The 18,718-nt window shown below is 36.6% G+C and overlaps 1 protein-coding gene across 4 annotated transcripts in view; it reads right to left on the bottom strand.

Annotated features, from left to right (window-relative positions):
- ITGBL1 (integrin, beta-like 1 (with EGF-like repeat domains)) overlaps nt 1-18,718 on the bottom strand; it is a 263,397-nt gene that overhangs the window by 214,641 nt on the left and 30,038 nt on the right. The window contains exon 1 of one of the 4 annotated variants that reach the window (XM_011933847.1): nt 7,097-7,139. The exons of the other annotated variants lie outside the window; for them this stretch is intronic. Within the exon in view, the coding sequence (XP_011789237.1) occupies nt 7,097-7,133 (37 nt within the window). The 5' untranslated portion in view covers nt 7,134-7,139. Of the gene's footprint in view, nt 1-7,096; nt 7,140-18,718 lie in introns of those variants that run through there. 4 annotated transcript variants of the gene reach the window in all.

Below are 18,718 nucleotides of genomic sequence, written 5' to 3'. Positions count from 1 at the left end.
TGTAAGGCCAACTCTCCCTCTCTTTTCCCTCTGACCTCAGAACCCCCAGGTGGGTCAGCAGGCCCCCAGGCCTCTCACACTGTGGGCTTTGCCCTCTGCTATGCTCGTTCTGGGCTCTCCTGGCTCCTTGACATCCCCTTCACTGTGATCTACATGCCTGATACTACAACATCCCAGGCTGTCCACAGGCCCCTGTGGAACAGATCCTATTTACCTAATTCCTCCATGTTCATCTCTGGATTTTTAAGGACACCTTTATTCAGGATATAGCAGGAAGCTTCCACCAAAGTGTCTTTATTGGATGAAAAGGAAGGATATGGGAGAGGATTGTCCTACCCATACAGAGAGAATTCAGTTGTGCAGGAATTAATATTCAACATAATGGTCTCTAATACATGTGTGTATTTGTGATTACTGCTATAATGACAGAGAGCAGTGGCAAGAAGGAAGTTGAGGATGGTAAGGGTAAACGGTTCCAAGGAAAAGTCAAAGGCCATTGATACTGATTATCGATATTTAAAAAACCAATAAGATGAGAAGTGGAAAGACTTAAAAATAGATTTTTTCTCTGTAGGAGTAAAACTAATTACAGCCATTCACTGTGCCCCACTTATCATGCATGCCTAATTATCATGCAAGCACAAGCACAATTATGTCTATTGTTAAATATTAAAATCCTAGAACCAGAATTTTCAAGCTTGGAGAGACTTTTGAGATCATGTAGGTCAAGCCACTCCTTTTACAGTGAGGGAATTTGAAACACAAGAATTTAAATGACTTACAAGATCAGAGATCTGTGCTCTGGCAGAGAAAACCCCAGCCCAAGTCTCCCAACTGTCAGCCCAGGGCTGTATCCCTGCTGAACACTAGCCTGCCCGGGAGCTGATCTACCTCTGGAGTACATTGGATTGGAGTGTGAAATTCTATACTGAACACTATCTGTTGTCTACCAACAAAAATAGGTTATGTATTAGCAAATCACTTAAGTAGAAATATTCTGTAAGGAAAAGCAACTCTGGAGAAATACAGACTGGAATATATGTATCTGTCAGAAGGGGTGGGTATCTGCATGTAGATAAATTGTGGAATTTGAAGCTGGTGGGAAAATTAAAGAATATTAAGAAAACCAATATAAGACAAGTAAGCTTTCAAAATGTCTCACTATATTATGAAATACACAATGTAAGATATATCAGTTTCTCTCTCAATGAATTGCTTTTACCTAGAATTACAGTATTATTTTTCCTGTCTTGAGATAAAGGAAAGCCATACCAGCTATGTAAACTGTAAATTTACCTACACAAATGGGAAAGCTTATTCCTTACCATGTCCCAGACAGACACCATGAAATCTCATATACCTCCCTGGTAGCTCCAACTAAAGACCCCTCCTAATCCTCTTTTAACTCCCCTACTCATGCCTATCCTTCTGGGAGGTAGGCCCTTCAGATAGAATGATTGGAAATGTACCAAAAATCATTTACTTAAAACAAAATCCCTTTTGCTAGTTACCTCTTTGTACAAAAAAAAAGTGTGGACCCAGAAGATTCCTATACAAATAGCAATCCCCCTGTTGAGGAGCTGCATGCATTAAATCCGGGGAGTCAGTGAGGTAGACAGGCAAACCTTGAGAGGATGAGATGAGAACAAGCACATTTTCATGAGAGGACTCTAAGAAGGGAACAGAAAAGCACACCTTGTGGGGGTGACCGTGTGTCTGCCTGTGGAATAGAGACAGAGCATTATCTGTGTGGGGCCTGGGAAACAAATGTGAATCAGTTCACAGCTACAATAATGGCCAGCTCAGATCCCACCATTTCCAACACTTCCACATCAGACATTTCTAAGTAATGAACACCAGGAGTTTTGCCCCAGCCACCATTCCTGCTACTTATTTTGGAGCCCATTTAAAGTCAATAGTCTTTCTGGACAATTAATTTGGAATAGAAACTACCATAAAAGTTAAAAAGGGTTGGCAACTTCCATGCTCTTGCTCATCACTTGATGAACATGAAGAGCTAACTGAGAAGGATTCAAAAACCTTCCACCATCAATTAAGAATGTCAATTATGGGAAGTAGAGAAATATAGCACTTGTGTGATATAATCGCCATCACTCTTTGTCTAATGCATTCCTGTTCTCTGGCAGTGGGTATCACAGTACCGTAATCCTGGTGTGTTATGGAACCAACATTAACTTGAAAAATATAAAAGTAGAAAAGCGCTTATAATATCATCAACCTAACACTAAATATTTCACAGACTTTTACATTTTTGTCTTATGCATGTATACTTTTCATATAGTTGAAAGGAAAGTGAACACAGTGGTTTTGGCTTTTTAAACCCAATTGTTCATCATATTTCCATAAATTAAGTCTTCATACTCATCATTTTAATGACTGTAAATCACTACATTAGTTAATATGCTATAATTTATTTTATATTATTGGATACACAATTTGCCTACAACACTTTGTTATCACAGCCATCATATGTATAGCGTTTTCCTTCTTCTGGATTATTTTCTTACGATAAATCTCTGGAAAGAGCTTATTGTTGCTGAAGTTAAAGCTTTGTATGTGAGAAAGTGCATATGAAGCATATGTAATAAAAATATATTTATTTGTATAGGGGTGTGTGCATCTTTGAATAGTTTTTCTTCTGACTGCGGTATTATATTTTAGTCCATTTCCAATGTTTACTAGAATATAATTTTCACAACTGTTTAAAGATTTGTTAATCAAAGAATCATAAATAAAATCTGAAGAATAAATGGTCACCAAAACTTCAGTTCTGTAGCTGATCTAGAACATGAAGGCAAATTTCATCTGAAATATGAGCTAATTCTGAGACTTTAAGTAAGCTGCATAACCTCTCTGAGTTTCAATTTACTTATTTAAAACAAAACAAAACAAAAATAAACAGGAACCTCTAAATCCCCTGTTTGCTTTTTGGCTGTCTATTAACAGGCATTATTATTTGGTGGCTACCAAATAAACACATGCCACATGTAATGTCTTACCACAGTAAGTGGCAGGTAAACAATGTGTCTCCTCAAAATGGCTGAATAGTGAAGTATTCTGATAAATGATACTGAAAGGACAAACCTAAGTATGCGATCTTGGGTTAAGTACAAAGAAATAGAATTAGTTAAAATGTCTATATAAATCTAACCTGGCAAATCTCTTAAATGGATCTGAAATTAGAAACTAGCAACAGACGGCAACATACTTTGCACAAAGCCAAGTTTCCTATAACCTTGAAATTCTGAAAGGCCCCCAAAGAAGAAACATCTGATAGCCGGGATTGTCCTCAAGACAGATGAAGCTAATGGACTTGTGTCAAAAGAAAGAAAATGAGATCGATGCTCTACAGGCTTAGGTCCCCCGGGTGCAGGGACATTTTGTCATCAGGCATGTGGAATAAATCTTCGGGTGAATGGGACGACAGATGTGGAAAAAATATTGGCAGGATGAACAGGTGATGAAGGTGCAAGTCACATATCACTCAGGAGGAGACTTGTTGTGCAGCTGAAGCATGTCCCGGACAAAGAAAATCTTGATGCTGATGTTATCATTCCTCCCATAGATCAGAATCACTCCAGACCATAAAAGTGAGTGCAAAATGTAACTTTAATCAAAGCACCGCATAACACAATTTACTGCAATATTGAGAACTGTAATAAGAGTACATGACATGAGAATTATTAAAACTATGTAATCGAAATAGCTTTATTTTTTTTTTCAATAGGTGACACAGTTGGTATCTTCTTAAAGATACCCAGCCTTCATTCAGTTCATCATCCTTCAACAAATCTTTGGGATAGAGGATGAAAGACAAAAATGAAAGAGCTCCATTTCTGCTAAGAAACACATACAGTTCAGTTGGCCCTTTATTTATGAAATAGTAGAAGTGTATCTAAGCTCTAAATATCAGCTCCTTGAGTAAAGGATGATTTGAAATCTACTCATTCCACAAAGTCTTTAATTTTCACCTCCCCTCCCACCCATTAACCCGTGGATTTATTTACACAATAAACTTTTTACAAGATCTACTTTGTAAACTTTGTACAATATCTACTATGTGCTTAACAAAGGATTTACTACCAGAAAAGTTCTGGGAGTAAAGGAATTCTTAATAAATGCATTTTATCCTTAGGCAGCCTGAAGCTTCTCCATTTGAACTTGGAGAAGGAAAGGGAGTGAGGAAGTTTAGGATTATTACAGAAGCAATGCAAAGAGAAAGAAAGAGTTAATATTTGGCTTTGGGAATTCAAAAGAGGATTGTACAGTGAGAAAATACACTTGAGAGCCAGGAGAAAGGATTGTCTAAATTCCTCTGGTAGCTACCATTTATTCCACCAACAGCTGAGGCTGGTGAATTACATAATGGAATTCCAGGGAGGGCAGCAAGTGAAAGAAAAGGAAAATCTGACTCTTTCAAGCTCTGAGGAATTTGGGAAAAGAAAGGCAAAGAAAAGAGGGAAGAGAGAAGGAGAGGCAGAGGAGTAGACCCACAGAAGTGAATCCATACCACCCTCTTAGGTCATAGCTCCAGCTTCTGTTCCAGCTCCACAGAAGCTGCCATCAAAAACTTGAGCAGGAAATTAGTATCCACTGTAAATTACAAAAAGTTCCTAAAAACTGCAATACACTGTGTCAGCTCCATTGAGCCAAATGGATTTCTGGACTCTAATAGCAACCACATTCATTTCATAGTGCTGTTCTCAGAAAATAGCAAATCACCTCCTAAATGAATAACTGCTGAGCAGAACCACAAATACCATCATATATTGACTTAAAACCTTTGAACTTTCAAAAGAAGGAACTGCATTTATTCCAGACACCTCTGTAAGAAAGCAATGCACTAGATCCTTGAGGAATCACTACACTATCTTCCACAATGGTTGAACTAAGAACCAGAAATACCATTTGACCCAGCAATCCCATTACTGGGTATATACTCAAAGGATTATAAATCATTCTGCTATAAAGACACATGCACACGTATGTTTATTGTAGCACTATTCACAATAGCAAAGACTTGGAACCAACCCAAATGCCCAACAATGACAGATCGGATAAAGAAAATGTGGCACATATACATCATGGAATACTATGCAGCCATAAAAAGGAATGAGTTCGTGTCCTTTGCAGGGACATGGATGAAAGTGGAAACCATCATTCTCAGCAAACTAACACAGGAACAGAAAACCAAACACCTCATGTTCTCATTCATAACAATGAGTTGAACAATGAGAACACATGGACACAGGGAGGGGAATATCACACACTGGGGCCTGTTGGGGGGTGGGGGAACTAGGGGAAGGATAGAATTAGGAGAAATACCTAATACAGATGACGGGTTGATGGGTGTAGCAAACCACCATGGCACGTGTATACCTATGTAACGAACCTGCACATTCTGCACATGTATCCCAGAACGTGAAGTATAAAAAAAAAAAAAAAAGAAAAGAAAAAGAAAGCAATGCTCATCCAGGTGACTCAAATTTTTCATCTTATAAATCAGCTTAAAAATCATCAGAAGAATGTGCGGCATAAGAAAATGACAATGTATGATGTAAGTTGTTATAATTTGGGAGGCCACACAGGCTCTCTACCATAATGTGATGAATTATAAAATCCCTTCAAATGTAACAATCTGAATAAAACTTCACTACTTATACCTGCTAGATAAAGTTGCTCATAATGATAAAAAATTTTCAAAGTAGGTTAATTTGGAAGCTCTCTGCTTCATAGGGTAAGTTTTGTAGTGATGGGAATGGACAGAAGGTCTAAGGAGGGTCTGAGGATGGAGTCTTTAGTGAGTGCTAGAACTGGGCCCTGACAAGTCCTACCTCCTGACCTTGCAGAGGAGAATGTAGGACAAAAAAGATCGATGCATTTTATTCATAATATTTAATCACAGACAGAGAAGCAGATGGAGTTTCATTAAGGACAAAATTATTCACAGTAATTTACATAGTTATAGGTGGGAGATATGTAAGCACTTAGAAATTATATTGCAGAAAAGTCATCAGAACCTGAAAAAACCGTTTCTGTAAACTTTTAAGTGGTCCACCAAAAATCAAAAAAGACATTACACACACAATGTGTGTCATACCACTTATTAAGAATGGGACCAGTCTGAAGATGCTCTAGAGGTTCTTCACTAAATGTCAATAAGTGTCCGTGGCCCTTGGGCAATCATAGGGATTCCCAGCTAATCAAGGGAAAAACTTGTTATTCCGCGATGATTTCTCAAATGAACAAGAAACTCTGCCCCTTCTCTCTATAAGTCTGTCAGACTAAAATTGAGCAGGACGATAAACAGAGCCAGAATTACTGCACGTGGCTTTGCCTACATGTGTTAGGTTTGGCATATTTTGTCAAAACATTTATTTGAAGTTTAGCCTCTTCTCTGTGCCCATTTCCAATTTCCTATCTTCAGAAACTATACCATCCCAAGGATACAAATCCCTCTCAGTCTTCAAGACTCAGCTCAAACAGCACCACCCGCAAGATAATCCCAGGCAGAATTAATGGCTACTTACTGTGTGTGAAAAACACATTACTCACAGCCCTGTTAGTAGCATTATTTTAATCAGTCCTGTCTTCACTGGCTTCAGGGTTAGACTGTTCTTTATTGCCTAAGGGGACTCTGTGTATAGTAGTTACTTATCAAGTGTGTCTTCGTCAGCTAGGGCTACTATAACAAAAATACCATAAAAAGGTGACTTAAACAATTGACATTTATTTCTCACAGATCTAGAAACTGGGAAGCCCAAGAACAAGGTGCCAGAAGATTCAGTTCTTGGTGAGGGCTCAGTTCCTGGCTTGCAGATGGCAGCCTTCTTGCTGTACCCTCACATGGTGGAGAGAGAAAGCTCTTGGTGTTCCTTCCTTTTCTTATAAAGGTACTGATCCCATTATGGGGCCCCACCCACATGTACTCAACTAAATCTAATTATTTCCAAAAGGCCCTGCCTCTAAATACCAACACACTGGGGGTTAGAACTTCAACACAGAATTTTTGGGGTAAACAAACATTCGGTCCATAACAAAATGCTAATAAAAATTAACAGAAAACACTACTTACCTTTATTAAATGCTCTCATCACTGCAACTAAGTTCATGAGACAAAGTTTTAAGTAAAAATATTTTGTTTTCTACTTGTTCTAAAAGCTAGCAACCACCACACCAAGACCTTTAGTCCACCTCTCACTGGTTTCTATTTTTCACCAATGAGTCAGACAAACTGAATGCTATTTTATCAGTTTGATCAGTATCACAGCAACCTCTAATATCAATGACCTCATCCCTACCAGGACATTTGGTTGCTTTGTTTTTTTCCTGTACTGTGAAAAATGAAATAAAAGTTCCCTAACTCTCTTCTTTCAGAATGGATCTTACCAAATGTTATTCAAAAGCATGCTTCCCTGGAATTATTTACATTCACTCTTTTCAGAAAACTAATTTTTCTGCTACAGATGCTATGCAATATTTTTCTAACCCTAAATCTGATATATATTCATCTATGTCAGCTGCTCTCTGCAAATCACATACCGAAGTATTGAAGAGGAACTAAATTATACTGAGCCCCTCCTGTATGCCATGTATTAATAGACGAGGAAGGGTTCCATAAAAATTTAATGGGTGTGCTGAGGTGAAAACTATCATTTCAAAGCTATAAACAGTTTATATCTCAAAAGAAGAATTTGATTTCTACTTTGGAATGATTTTTGTTTGATTTTTAACACCACCTGAATCAGACCTCCATCTACCCACGTGTCTATCCATCTATCAATCCTTTATTTCACATTCTTAGAATAGACTGGAATGCCAGGGCTATATGAAGTAAAATTTTATCTGTGTACAAATTCAGTAACCTTTCTTTTAATTGTTGGATCTGTAGATTGACATGATGAAAGCCATCTTGTAACATATTTTAAAACAGAGTAGTAGTAATCTAGCCACTCATTATAGCTTCTATACTTAAAAATATACTTTAGAGATAAATCAAATATTTTCATTTGGAGACATTAGCATCAAGAAATATACCTTACACAAAAGGCAAAATAACCACACCTCCTAGCTTCTTTAGTGTGGTGTTTTGGCTCCTACTGGTAAACAGCCATTAACATTTGCAGCTGGGCCACTTCCGTGGGATGCAGGAAAAAAATGGCTTCCTGAAAACACCAAAAGATGAAAATGAACAGCCACAAATGAAAGAAAAGGAAAATAACTCCCTTTTGTTGAGAACTGGGAACCTAATATTGGCATGGCTTAATCTTCTTTAATCTTTAATGAGTCTAACATCATTATCACTCACACATAAACAAAAAATTCCATGAGGAAGATGCACAATTATTGCCATTGTCAGAACATAACACATGTCTCCAGAGGTTGTAGTGGGGGGCTCATGAATAACACATAGGGTACTTAGCACAATGCCTGAGCACACGGTACATGCTCAGTAAATAGCACTTTCTAGTAACATGTTCTGTTCTTACGCTCAGACAAGGAAACTGAGGTGGTTAACAGCTCTCTCAAGTTAGAGTTAACAGTTAGCTTAGGTCTTTCCTGGTTCAAAGCCTGTGACCAGGAAACTCTTCCATTGTCAATTCCTGAAAGCACTCCAGTTTTACCCCTCAACGCAGTGAACGTAGGAAAACTAAGCAGGCATATGCCTTAGTCCACTTAAAGATAAAGAAATGAACTTGGAAATGCCATGCAGTCCTCTCTGCCATGATAGAGAGTTAGTTAAATTTATATATAAATCTAAAAACTAGACTCCCTTTAAAGTGATACCAGAGGATGAACAGATTGCTCTGAAAAGGCTGTACCTTTAATGTAAAAAGCAATTGCCTCTTTGTCTTCAACCTCATTTGGAATTGTATACTCCCTCAAATGTCAGTGCTAAGGCTGGCTCCTGGGTTAGAAAAATATGGGCTGTGAAATCCAAACATCCTTCTAGAAAAACCAGTACCTGTTTACTGTAGGTCCCAATCCCTGCCATCCTCCATGCCTTCTCTCCCTTCTCATCATGAGGGAGGCCCATTTGCTCTCCTCCTCTGAACCCCAGCATTCTTACCAACACCACCTCCTCAGCCTCAACCTCCTGCGTGGCTGTTTACAGTCAGGCTCCCCTGTGCCAGTTTCACACTGAGCACAAACCTAGTTAACTCTTCCTCTGTCTTCTGAGCATCATTTGAATTAGAAAGACTAGCCCTTCTTTCTGACCTTAATGAACTGTAAGGAAATAAAGCCTACAAGCTGAGATTGAACATACTTCTATGAGTTCTCTGCATCCAGTTTCTTAAAAAGCATGAGAATTCCTTACATTAGACCAGTGTGTTGCCAGTATATCTGAGCAGGAGATTCACTGAGGACACTGGTTAAACTGCACATCTATGGAATGCACTTTGGAAAAGGGGCTTAGGAAACTATATTGCAGAAACACACCACAGGTAATGCTTATGATCACCGAAGCTTGGAATGCATGGCTTTAGGCCATCGGTGATGACTCTATATATTCCAGAGGTAGTTTAACTAAACATCACATTAACTTATATTAAATAATTATTTTGTCAAATATAATTGCCAATGTCAGCTAAATTTTCGCTACCAAGATTTCAAAAATTACAACCATATTTTTGAATCCTAACTTTCTCTTTTTAATGACATTGGTGTAAACCTCCAATATGGGTTTTACATTTAAACAAGACGGTTGGTAATGTGGCAAGTTTGGTATTATTTTAGGTCACAGGACAAGGACAGGCTGTTATCAACAGGCTCTATATAATTTCCTGTGTTCCTCAAACATCTCCCAGCAACAGACCTGATATGATTTAAAATTAGCCTGAGCAATTTGACAGGATCACAACACCTGCCTTGGAGCTGTAACTACACATTTCTCTTATGAAATGTAATATGCCTGGTAATATGCTAAGCCTGAACATTTATACCTAATAAAGATATAGTAACAAACAATAAGATAGGCTATGAAAATCACTATGAGAACCTTGAAGCAATAAAATAAATCCAAGGTTTATGAAGTATTACAATTTTTTTATTATTGACCTTATGAATGTATTTAAGTAGTTCTTTATATATTTTTATAAGTCTTCCCATTTGGCTGATGCAGTCTAGAAAGCATTAAAAATAAGAGCTGACATTTAATACCTACATAGGCATTTTTGGGTGTGTGAAATTAAACCAAATAAAATACGGACTACTGGATGTGTGCTTATGTTCCTTCTAGCGCTAAACAAACATGCATTGACTGAATCATGAATAGTAATATAGCCACAGAGAATAGCAATTAGCATTAATGATTAAAATTACCATTATTTACAATACTAAACATGACATTTAAATAGCATCATGAAGTTTTAAAGCTGCAAGAGGTCTAGACTTTTAAAATATGAAATCCATGTGGCAGATTTGCATTATTTACCATTTTTGCCCATTTCTCAAATAGTCCTTATTTTCCCAGTAACCTACTCTCCTGTGCTTTCCCCAACATCTTTTATCACTTATTTTTTGATGGGGTTCTTATTTCCCCCATATTCTTTCCCTCTGATCTTTTTTTTTTATTTTAATTTTTATTTCAATAGTTTCGGGAATCAGGTGAAGTTTTTTAGTGGTGGTTTCTGAGATTCTGGTGCACCCATCACCTGAGCAGTGTACACTGTACCCAATGTGTAGTCTTTGATCCCTCACCCACCTCACACCCTTCCCTCTCCCAAGTCCCCAGAGTCCATTATATCATTCTTATGCCTTGGCATTCTCATAGCTTCGCTCCCACTTATAAGTGAGAACAAATACTTGGTTTTTGATTCCTGAGTTACTTCACTTAGAATAATGGCTTCCAGCTCCAACAAAGTTGCTTCAGAAGACATGATTTCATTCCTTTTTATGGCTGAGGAGTATTCCATGGTGTATATATACCACATTATTTTTATCCACTCGTTGGTTGATGGGCACTTAGGTTGGTTCCATATCTTTGCAATTGTGCTGCTATAAACACGTGTGTGCATTTATCTTTTTCGTCTAATGATTTCTTTTCCATTGGGTAGATACCCAGGAGTGGGATTGCTGGATTGAATGGTAGTTCTACTTTCAGTTTTTTAAGAAATCTCCACACTGTTTTCCATAGTGGTTGTATTACACTAATTTATATTCTCACCAGCAGTGTAAAAGTGTGCCTTTTTAAAAAATAGATGCCAACCAACATCTATTGTTTTTTGATGTTTTAATTATGGCCATTCTTTTTTGTTTTGTTTTGTTTCGCTTTGAGATGGAGTCTCGCCCTGTCGCCAAGGCTGGAGTGCAGTGGCGCGATCTCGGCTCACTGCAAGCTCCACCTCCCGGGTTCCTGCCATTCTCCTGCCTCAGCCTCCCGAGTAGCTGGGACTACAGGCGCCCGCCACCACGCCCAGCTAATTTTTGCAATTTTAGTAGACACGGGGTTTCACCCTGGTCTCGATCTCCTGACCTCATGATCCGCCCGCCTCGGCCTCCCAAAGTGCTGGGATTACATGCGTGAGCCACCGTGCCCAGCCTAATTATGGCCATTCTTATAGGAGTAAGGCAGTATCTTATTGTGGTTTTAGTTTGCATTTCCCTGATGATTCGTGATTTTGAGCATTTTTTCATGTTTGTCAGCTGCTTGTATATCTTTTTTTGAGAACTGTCTATTCATGTCCTTTACCCACTTTTTAATGGAAATTTCTCTTTAAAAGACATGTGAATAAAAGAAAAATGCACCATATATATTCACCTATGTAATTACCATTTCTAGTTCTTTTCATGACTTTGTGTAGATTCATCTTTCCACTTGGCATGATTTTCCTTGTGCCTGCAGAGCTTCTCTAGCATTTCTTCTAGCTCACATCAACCAATGATGATTCTCTTTTGTAAGCCTGAAAAAAGTCTTAATTTCACATTTGTTTTTGAAAAGTATTTTGCTGAGTTTAGACTTCTAAGTTTACATTTTTTTCTTCAGTCCTTTAAAGATGTTGTTTTACTGACTTTGAAATAAGAGAAACCTGCTATCATCCTTATTTTTCTTCCTCTGTATGTAATATACCGTTTTTTTCTCTAGATGCTTTTTAAGATTGTCTCCCTGTTAACGGTTTTGAGCAATTTAATTATGACATGCCTCAGTTTAGTGTCTTCAGATTTCTTTGTTTATAGTTCAAGTTTATTGAACTTCTTGTGCTCCTGGGTATACAATGTTCATCAAATTTGAAATATTTTCATTATTATTTCTTCAAATATTTTGTTGGTTCCTGTCCTTCACAAATTAAATTATACCTCTATTAGATCATTTAAAATTGTTTCACAGCTAACTGATGTTCTATTCATTTCGAAACCTATTTTCCGAATAGTCCTAGGATATGATTACACTAAAAACCCAGACTTCCCCCACTACACAACATATTCATGTAGCAAAACTGCACTTGTAATCCTAAAATTTATACAAATAAAAATATTTTTCTGTTTTAATTTGGAATAGCTTCTAATGCTCTGTCTTCAAATTCACCATTTTTTCTTCTGTGATGTGAATCTGCTGTTAGTTCCATATAGTATTTTTTCATATCAAATATTGTGGTTTTCATATCTAGAAACTCAACTTGGGTCAATTGACAATGTTGGAATAGAAAAATGACTGCGAATTCTTAAGAATCAAATAAACCATGTAGAAAACCTACACATAATCACTGATAGGATAAATAAAAGTAAGTTCATGGCAGGAAATATTTGAAACCAGAAATCATTATCATTTAACTCTAGGTATTTTGTAATTCCCTTCATGTTTTCCTAGGGTATTAGAGAAGTAAATTTTTTATGCTGATGGGTTTTTACCTATCCCTTTTAACCACAGAAAGTAAAAATAAAACTTAGAAAAATACTAGGAAAATTTAGCTAACATGTTGCTTCTGGAATTTTTTTTTTTCGGTATTTGCAAAAGTATCTACAATAAGCAATATGTAACTAGTTAGACAAAAAGCAGAGAAAAAACAAATATGCCATCTACACAAAAGAATGGAGATTGATGAAAAAAATCATGACAAAGCTCCACAGAGCCTAAACTTTGAAGTACTGTTTTTCCCTTTCAAGAATATCTGCCATATCTGAGGCCCTGCTGTGTGAATGACGGATTTCTGATTAAGGCTAAGCTTCCTTTTAAAGAGTTAATTGATACTTTAATTATCTTAATGATGACAAAGCCTTTAATTATCCTTTAATTATCTGAGTTATTTAAGCCATTCCACTTAAAGAAATATGTGATAACAATCAGATTAGATTTCTAAAATATGTGGTAAGATAGTAAAATGAGGATAATTTTTACATTAAGAAGGAAAAAATAGAATTTTAGAAGGAAAAACATATTCAAATAAATGTTATTTTACAAACATCAAGCCTATCCTCCACACTAGCCCAAATAGCCCAGTATGAATAGTGTAATCAAGGTTATGAAACTAAAATTGCCCTCTAGGTAACAGGACGTTGGAAAATGGGACTGTGCATTTTCTGTGCAAGTGAACATTTTTCTCCTTCTCCAGTGAAGTGATTGACTTCTAGAGCATCTCTGACTTTTTTTTTTCCATCAATAACTCCAGTTAAATAAATTTTGGCCTGAGGTTGTCTTTTGAAACAACTGAATCTTTGCTGTTTGTGACACATTACCGATGATATTCTACATCTTCTTCTCCTTCTTGTGGCAATGCCCCCATACTAAATTAATTGCAACCTTGGAGGTGGATAATACGACCAGAATATGACAACTAGAACATCCCACTCACTCAGCATTGTGATTGGCTGAGGGATAAAGATAATCCCTGAGTCAGGCTACCCAGGAACATCAGGACGACTCTAGGTGAGATAATTTCTCTGTCCACTGGACAGGGTGCTCTTATGGTATGTATCTAATGTTGTCGTTAGCCACCATGTGAATCCTGGATGTGGGGCTATCCCACTGCCTAGCAGAGTCCACATTTAGATCCTGGTGGTATCCTTTGAACCCTAAGTTGATTTGTACCCAGGGATAGATCAAGCCCTACATCAGTGTTTCTTAAACTTGACTGTGGAAGCATCAGAAGCTGGAGGACTTGTTAATGCACAGGCTATTGAGCCCCACAGCCAGAGTCTCTGATGCCGTGAGTATGAAACGGAGAATTCACACTTTTAACCAGTCCCCCAATGATGTGTGTGCTGCTGACTCAAGAATCACACTTTGGAAAACACAGTCCTAAGTACTTCAATTAAGTGGTCCAGTAAATTATAATTTTTTTCCTTACACATACTTGGGTTGGGTCTTCTACTTTATACAGACTCCAAATAAAGTATCCTACCTGATACACCTATAAGTATTTGAAAAGCATCTGCCTCTAAAATTAACCTAAATTACTTTACTTTATTTAGTGCCTATATATGGAAAGTATATGAGGAAATTATTACAGCATAACATAAATTTCATGGTATATTTAGGGTGTTTTCCATTTCATACTATGCTACAATTAAATTTCATTCCATCTTGTAATCAAATGTCATAGGTACACAAAAAACTAATACTTAGATTTCTTTTCATTATAAAAGAGAGTAGATTTCTGATATTTTTCATGAGAAATTGACAAATTTAAATGGAAGCTATTTTTACAAATGAATATAATTAACAAGGCAGATAAATATCATTTTACTTCAGATATAGTAAAACAAAACAAAACAACAAAAATAAAACCTACATTCAGTGTCACAACCAGTGTTTTTCTTTTTAACATGGAATCTATAATTTTATTTCTCACTCATCTTTCCCAACCCTAATGAGAAATGGCTAACCCACATCTAAAGGGTCAAAGTGCCCTAGACAGATACCCATAAATAAAAATACTAATTTAAATAACTAGAAAAATATCCAGATTCAATATTTTAAAGAAAATGTGTCGCACTCAATAGTCAACTTTTTCAAGTCTTCTCAGCTAATACATACTCATTATGTAATAGACTGGTAATCTTTGGGAGTTGATGTATTCTTTGTCCCCCACTTTCTACCTTCACATTGTCATTTCATGAACAACTGCCCCTCATTCCTTGCCTCCCAAATATTGCCTTCTAAATTTCCCCTTTCTGGCTCCACCACATTCCTCTTGACTCTCCCAGGTATGATAAATGTTTGGGGTGATAGAAATGCTAATCACCTTGATTAGATCATTATAATCGTTATACATTGTATATACATATTATCACTTTGCATACCATGAATATGTGCAACATTAATGTCAACTAAAAATTAAATGGGGAAAAATAAAAATATATACAACTCAAAATAAAAAGGAAAGCTTGCATGTTAGCGAGGTGTGTAGAGAGAGAACAATGAATGAATTAAAAAAGATTTAATCAAGGATGAGCAAAAGGTATAAGTACTTCGCAACAGAGCATGATGGACGTGAGTGTTCCTCCAGATATTCAGGGTTTTAACCTGAAATTCAAACCAAAAAGACACAGATATCTCTGGCATGGGGTGGAGGAAGGGTTGCAGAACTTGCAATATTTGAGAGCCAGAATGTCCATAACAGCTTACATTTACCAAATTGCAGCCCTGCCTCCACCTCTTAACCCAGTCTCCAATTCCCGTCAGTTCTATAATACCACAATGTGCCTAGCATCGTTCTTTCCCTTTTCTTCCTATAGCCACCCACAAAATTTTAGAGTATTATTAATTTCACTATTAGCTATTAAAATAGCTAAAGAGCTTTCTCCTTGTTCTCTCCATTTGAAGGCTTTTTATCTTTTTCCCATTTATCCCAAGAGTGATGTCCCAGAAACTCCTTTCTGGAAAAGCCAATTCTCTGCTCACATTGCCTGCCAAGGGCGTTCACAGTGTCTCACAGTGTCATATATATATATATATATATATGCATGTGTGTATATATATGTATATGCATGTGTATCTATATATATGCATGTGTATATATATATACACATGCATATATATATCAATACACACACACACACATCTATCTTTTGGCACTAAAAGGTTCCCTATGAGCTGCTCCTATGAAAGTTTCTCTCCAACAACATGTTTAAAAGAACCCGTTACCCTAGGCAAGCAAAATGTCCATGATGTCCTACCTTAAAATTTTGCTTGTTTGACTACAATGCAATTCTTCTTATACCCACCAGTCAGCATCATGCTCATTTTCAAAACAACCCCAACTCCTCACATATAAAGCACTTTGTAATTCTCTAAAATTGCATTATGCTATATCATAAACCTACTACTAAGTTTCTCAAGGACAAAATCATATGATTTTTTACTCTGATTTTTTATTCTTAATTTTTATGGGTACATGGTAGATGTATATATTTACAGGGTGTGAGCTACTTGGATACAGGCATAGAATGTGTAATAATCACATTAGGGTAAATGGGGTATTTATCTCAAGTATTCATCATTTCTTTGTGTGACAAACATTCCAACTGTATTCTTTTAGTTATTTTTAAATCTACAATAAATTAATTTTGACTGTAGTCACCCTACATTCTAGTGTTTGTGTTATCAAATGGAAAAAATAGCATCATTGTGCTATCAAATACTAGATCTTATTCATTGTATCTAACTATATTTTTGTACCCTTTACTCATTCCTACTTCCACCCCTCTGCCACTCACTGCCCTTCCCAGCCTCTAGTAACTATCATTCTACTCTCTATATCCATGAATTCAATTGCATTAATTTTTAGCTCCTACAACTTAGTGAGGACACACAAAGTCTGTCTTTCTGTGCCTGGCTTACTCACTTAAAATAATGTCCTCCAGTTCCGTCCATGTTGTTTCAAATGACAAGATCTCATTCATACTTTTATGGCTGAATATTACTCCACTGTGTATAGATACCACATTTTCTTTAACTGTTCATTTGTTTATGGCCACTTAGATTGCTTCCGAGTCTTTTGTGATACTGAATAGTGCTGCAATAAACATGGGAGTGCAGATATCTCTTCCATACACTGATTTCTTTTCTTTTGGGTATACATCCAGCAGTGGGATTGCTTGATCATATGGTAGCTCTATTTTTAGTTTTTTGAGGAACTTCCAAATTGTTCTTCACAGTGGCTATGCTAATTTTCATTCCCACCAACATTGTATGAGGGTTCCCTTTTCTCCAACTCTCATATACTGTTGGTGGGAATGTTACTGCCTGCCTTTTGGATAAAAGCCACTTTAACTGGGGTGAGACGATATCTCATTGTAGTTTTGATTTGCATTTCTCTGATGATCAATGATGCTGAGCACCTTTTCATATACTTGTTTGCTATTTGCATGTCTTCAGAAATATCCATTCAGATCTTTGGCCCGTTTTGATAGGATTATTAGATTTTTTTCCTGTTGTGTGAGCTTCTTTTATATTGTGGATATTAATCTCTTGTCAGATGAATAGTTTGCAAATATTTTCTCCTATTCTGTGGGTTGTCTCTTCACTTTGTTGATTGTTGCCTTTGCTGTGCAGAAGCTTTTTCACTTGATGTGATCCTATTTGTCCATTTTTGCTTTGGTTGCCTGTGCTTGTGGAGTATTAGTCAAGAAATCTTGGCCCAGACCAATGTCCTGGAGAGTTTCCTCAACTGTTTCTTTTAGTAGTTTCCTAGTTTGAGGTCTTAGATTTAAGTCTTTAATACATTTTGATTTTATTTTTATATATGGTGAGAGGTAAGGGTCTAGTTTTATTCTTCTGCATATGGATATCAGTTTTCCCAGAGCCATTTATTGAATAGACTGTGCTTTCCTCAATGTATGTTCTTGGCACCTTTATAAAAAATGAGGTCACTGTAGATGTATGGATTTATTTATGTGTTCTCTATTCTATTCCATCAGTCTACATGTCTGTTTTTATGCCAGTACTATACTGTTTGGGTCACTATAGCTCTGTGGTATAATTTAAAGTCAGGTAATATGATGCCTCCAGTTTTGTTATTTTTGCTCAAGATGACTTTGGTTATTCTGGGTATTTTGTAGTTATATAAATTTTAAGATTACTTTTTCTATTCCTGTGAACAATGTCATGGTATTTTGATAGAGATTGCATTTTATCTGTAGATTACTTTGGGTAGTATGGATGTTTTAACAATATTGAGTCTTCTCATCCATGAACATGAAATCTCTATTTTTTGAATCCTCTTCAATTTTTACATCAATATTTATAGTTTTCATTGTAGAGATCTTTCCTTTGGTTATCTCATTTTATTTGTAGCTGTTGTACATGAGGTTACTTTCTTGATTTCTTTTTCAAATTGTTTGCTGCTGGCATATAGAAGTGCTACTGATTCTTATATGTTGATTTTGTACCCTGAAACTTTTCTGAATTTATCATTCTAATAGTTTTTTGGTGGAGTCTGTGGGTTTTTCTAAGCATAAGATATCATCTGCAAACAAGGATAATTTGACTTCCTCCTTTCCCATGTGGATGACCATTATTTCTTTTTCTTATCTGATTGCTCTGGCTGGGACTTCCAGTACTATGTCAAATAACACTGGTAAAAGTGGGAATCCTTATCATGTTCTTGATCTTCAAGGAAAGTCTTTCAGTTTTTCCCTGTGAAGTATGATACTAGTCATAGGTCTGTCACATATGGCTTTTATTGTGTTGAAGTATGTTCCTTCTATACCCAGTCTGTCACATATGGCTTTTATTGTGTTGAAGTATGTTCCTTCT

This window comes from Colobus angolensis, unplaced genomic scaffold (genome assembly GCF_000951035.1).
Source record: "Colobus angolensis palliatus isolate OR3802 unplaced genomic scaffold, Cang.pa_1.0 Scaffold13, whole genome shotgun sequence".
NCBI classification, from domain to species: domain Eukaryota; kingdom Metazoa; phylum Chordata; class Mammalia; order Primates; family Cercopithecidae; genus Colobus; species Colobus angolensis.
This window is presented reverse-complemented; position numbering and strand designations above follow the sequence as displayed.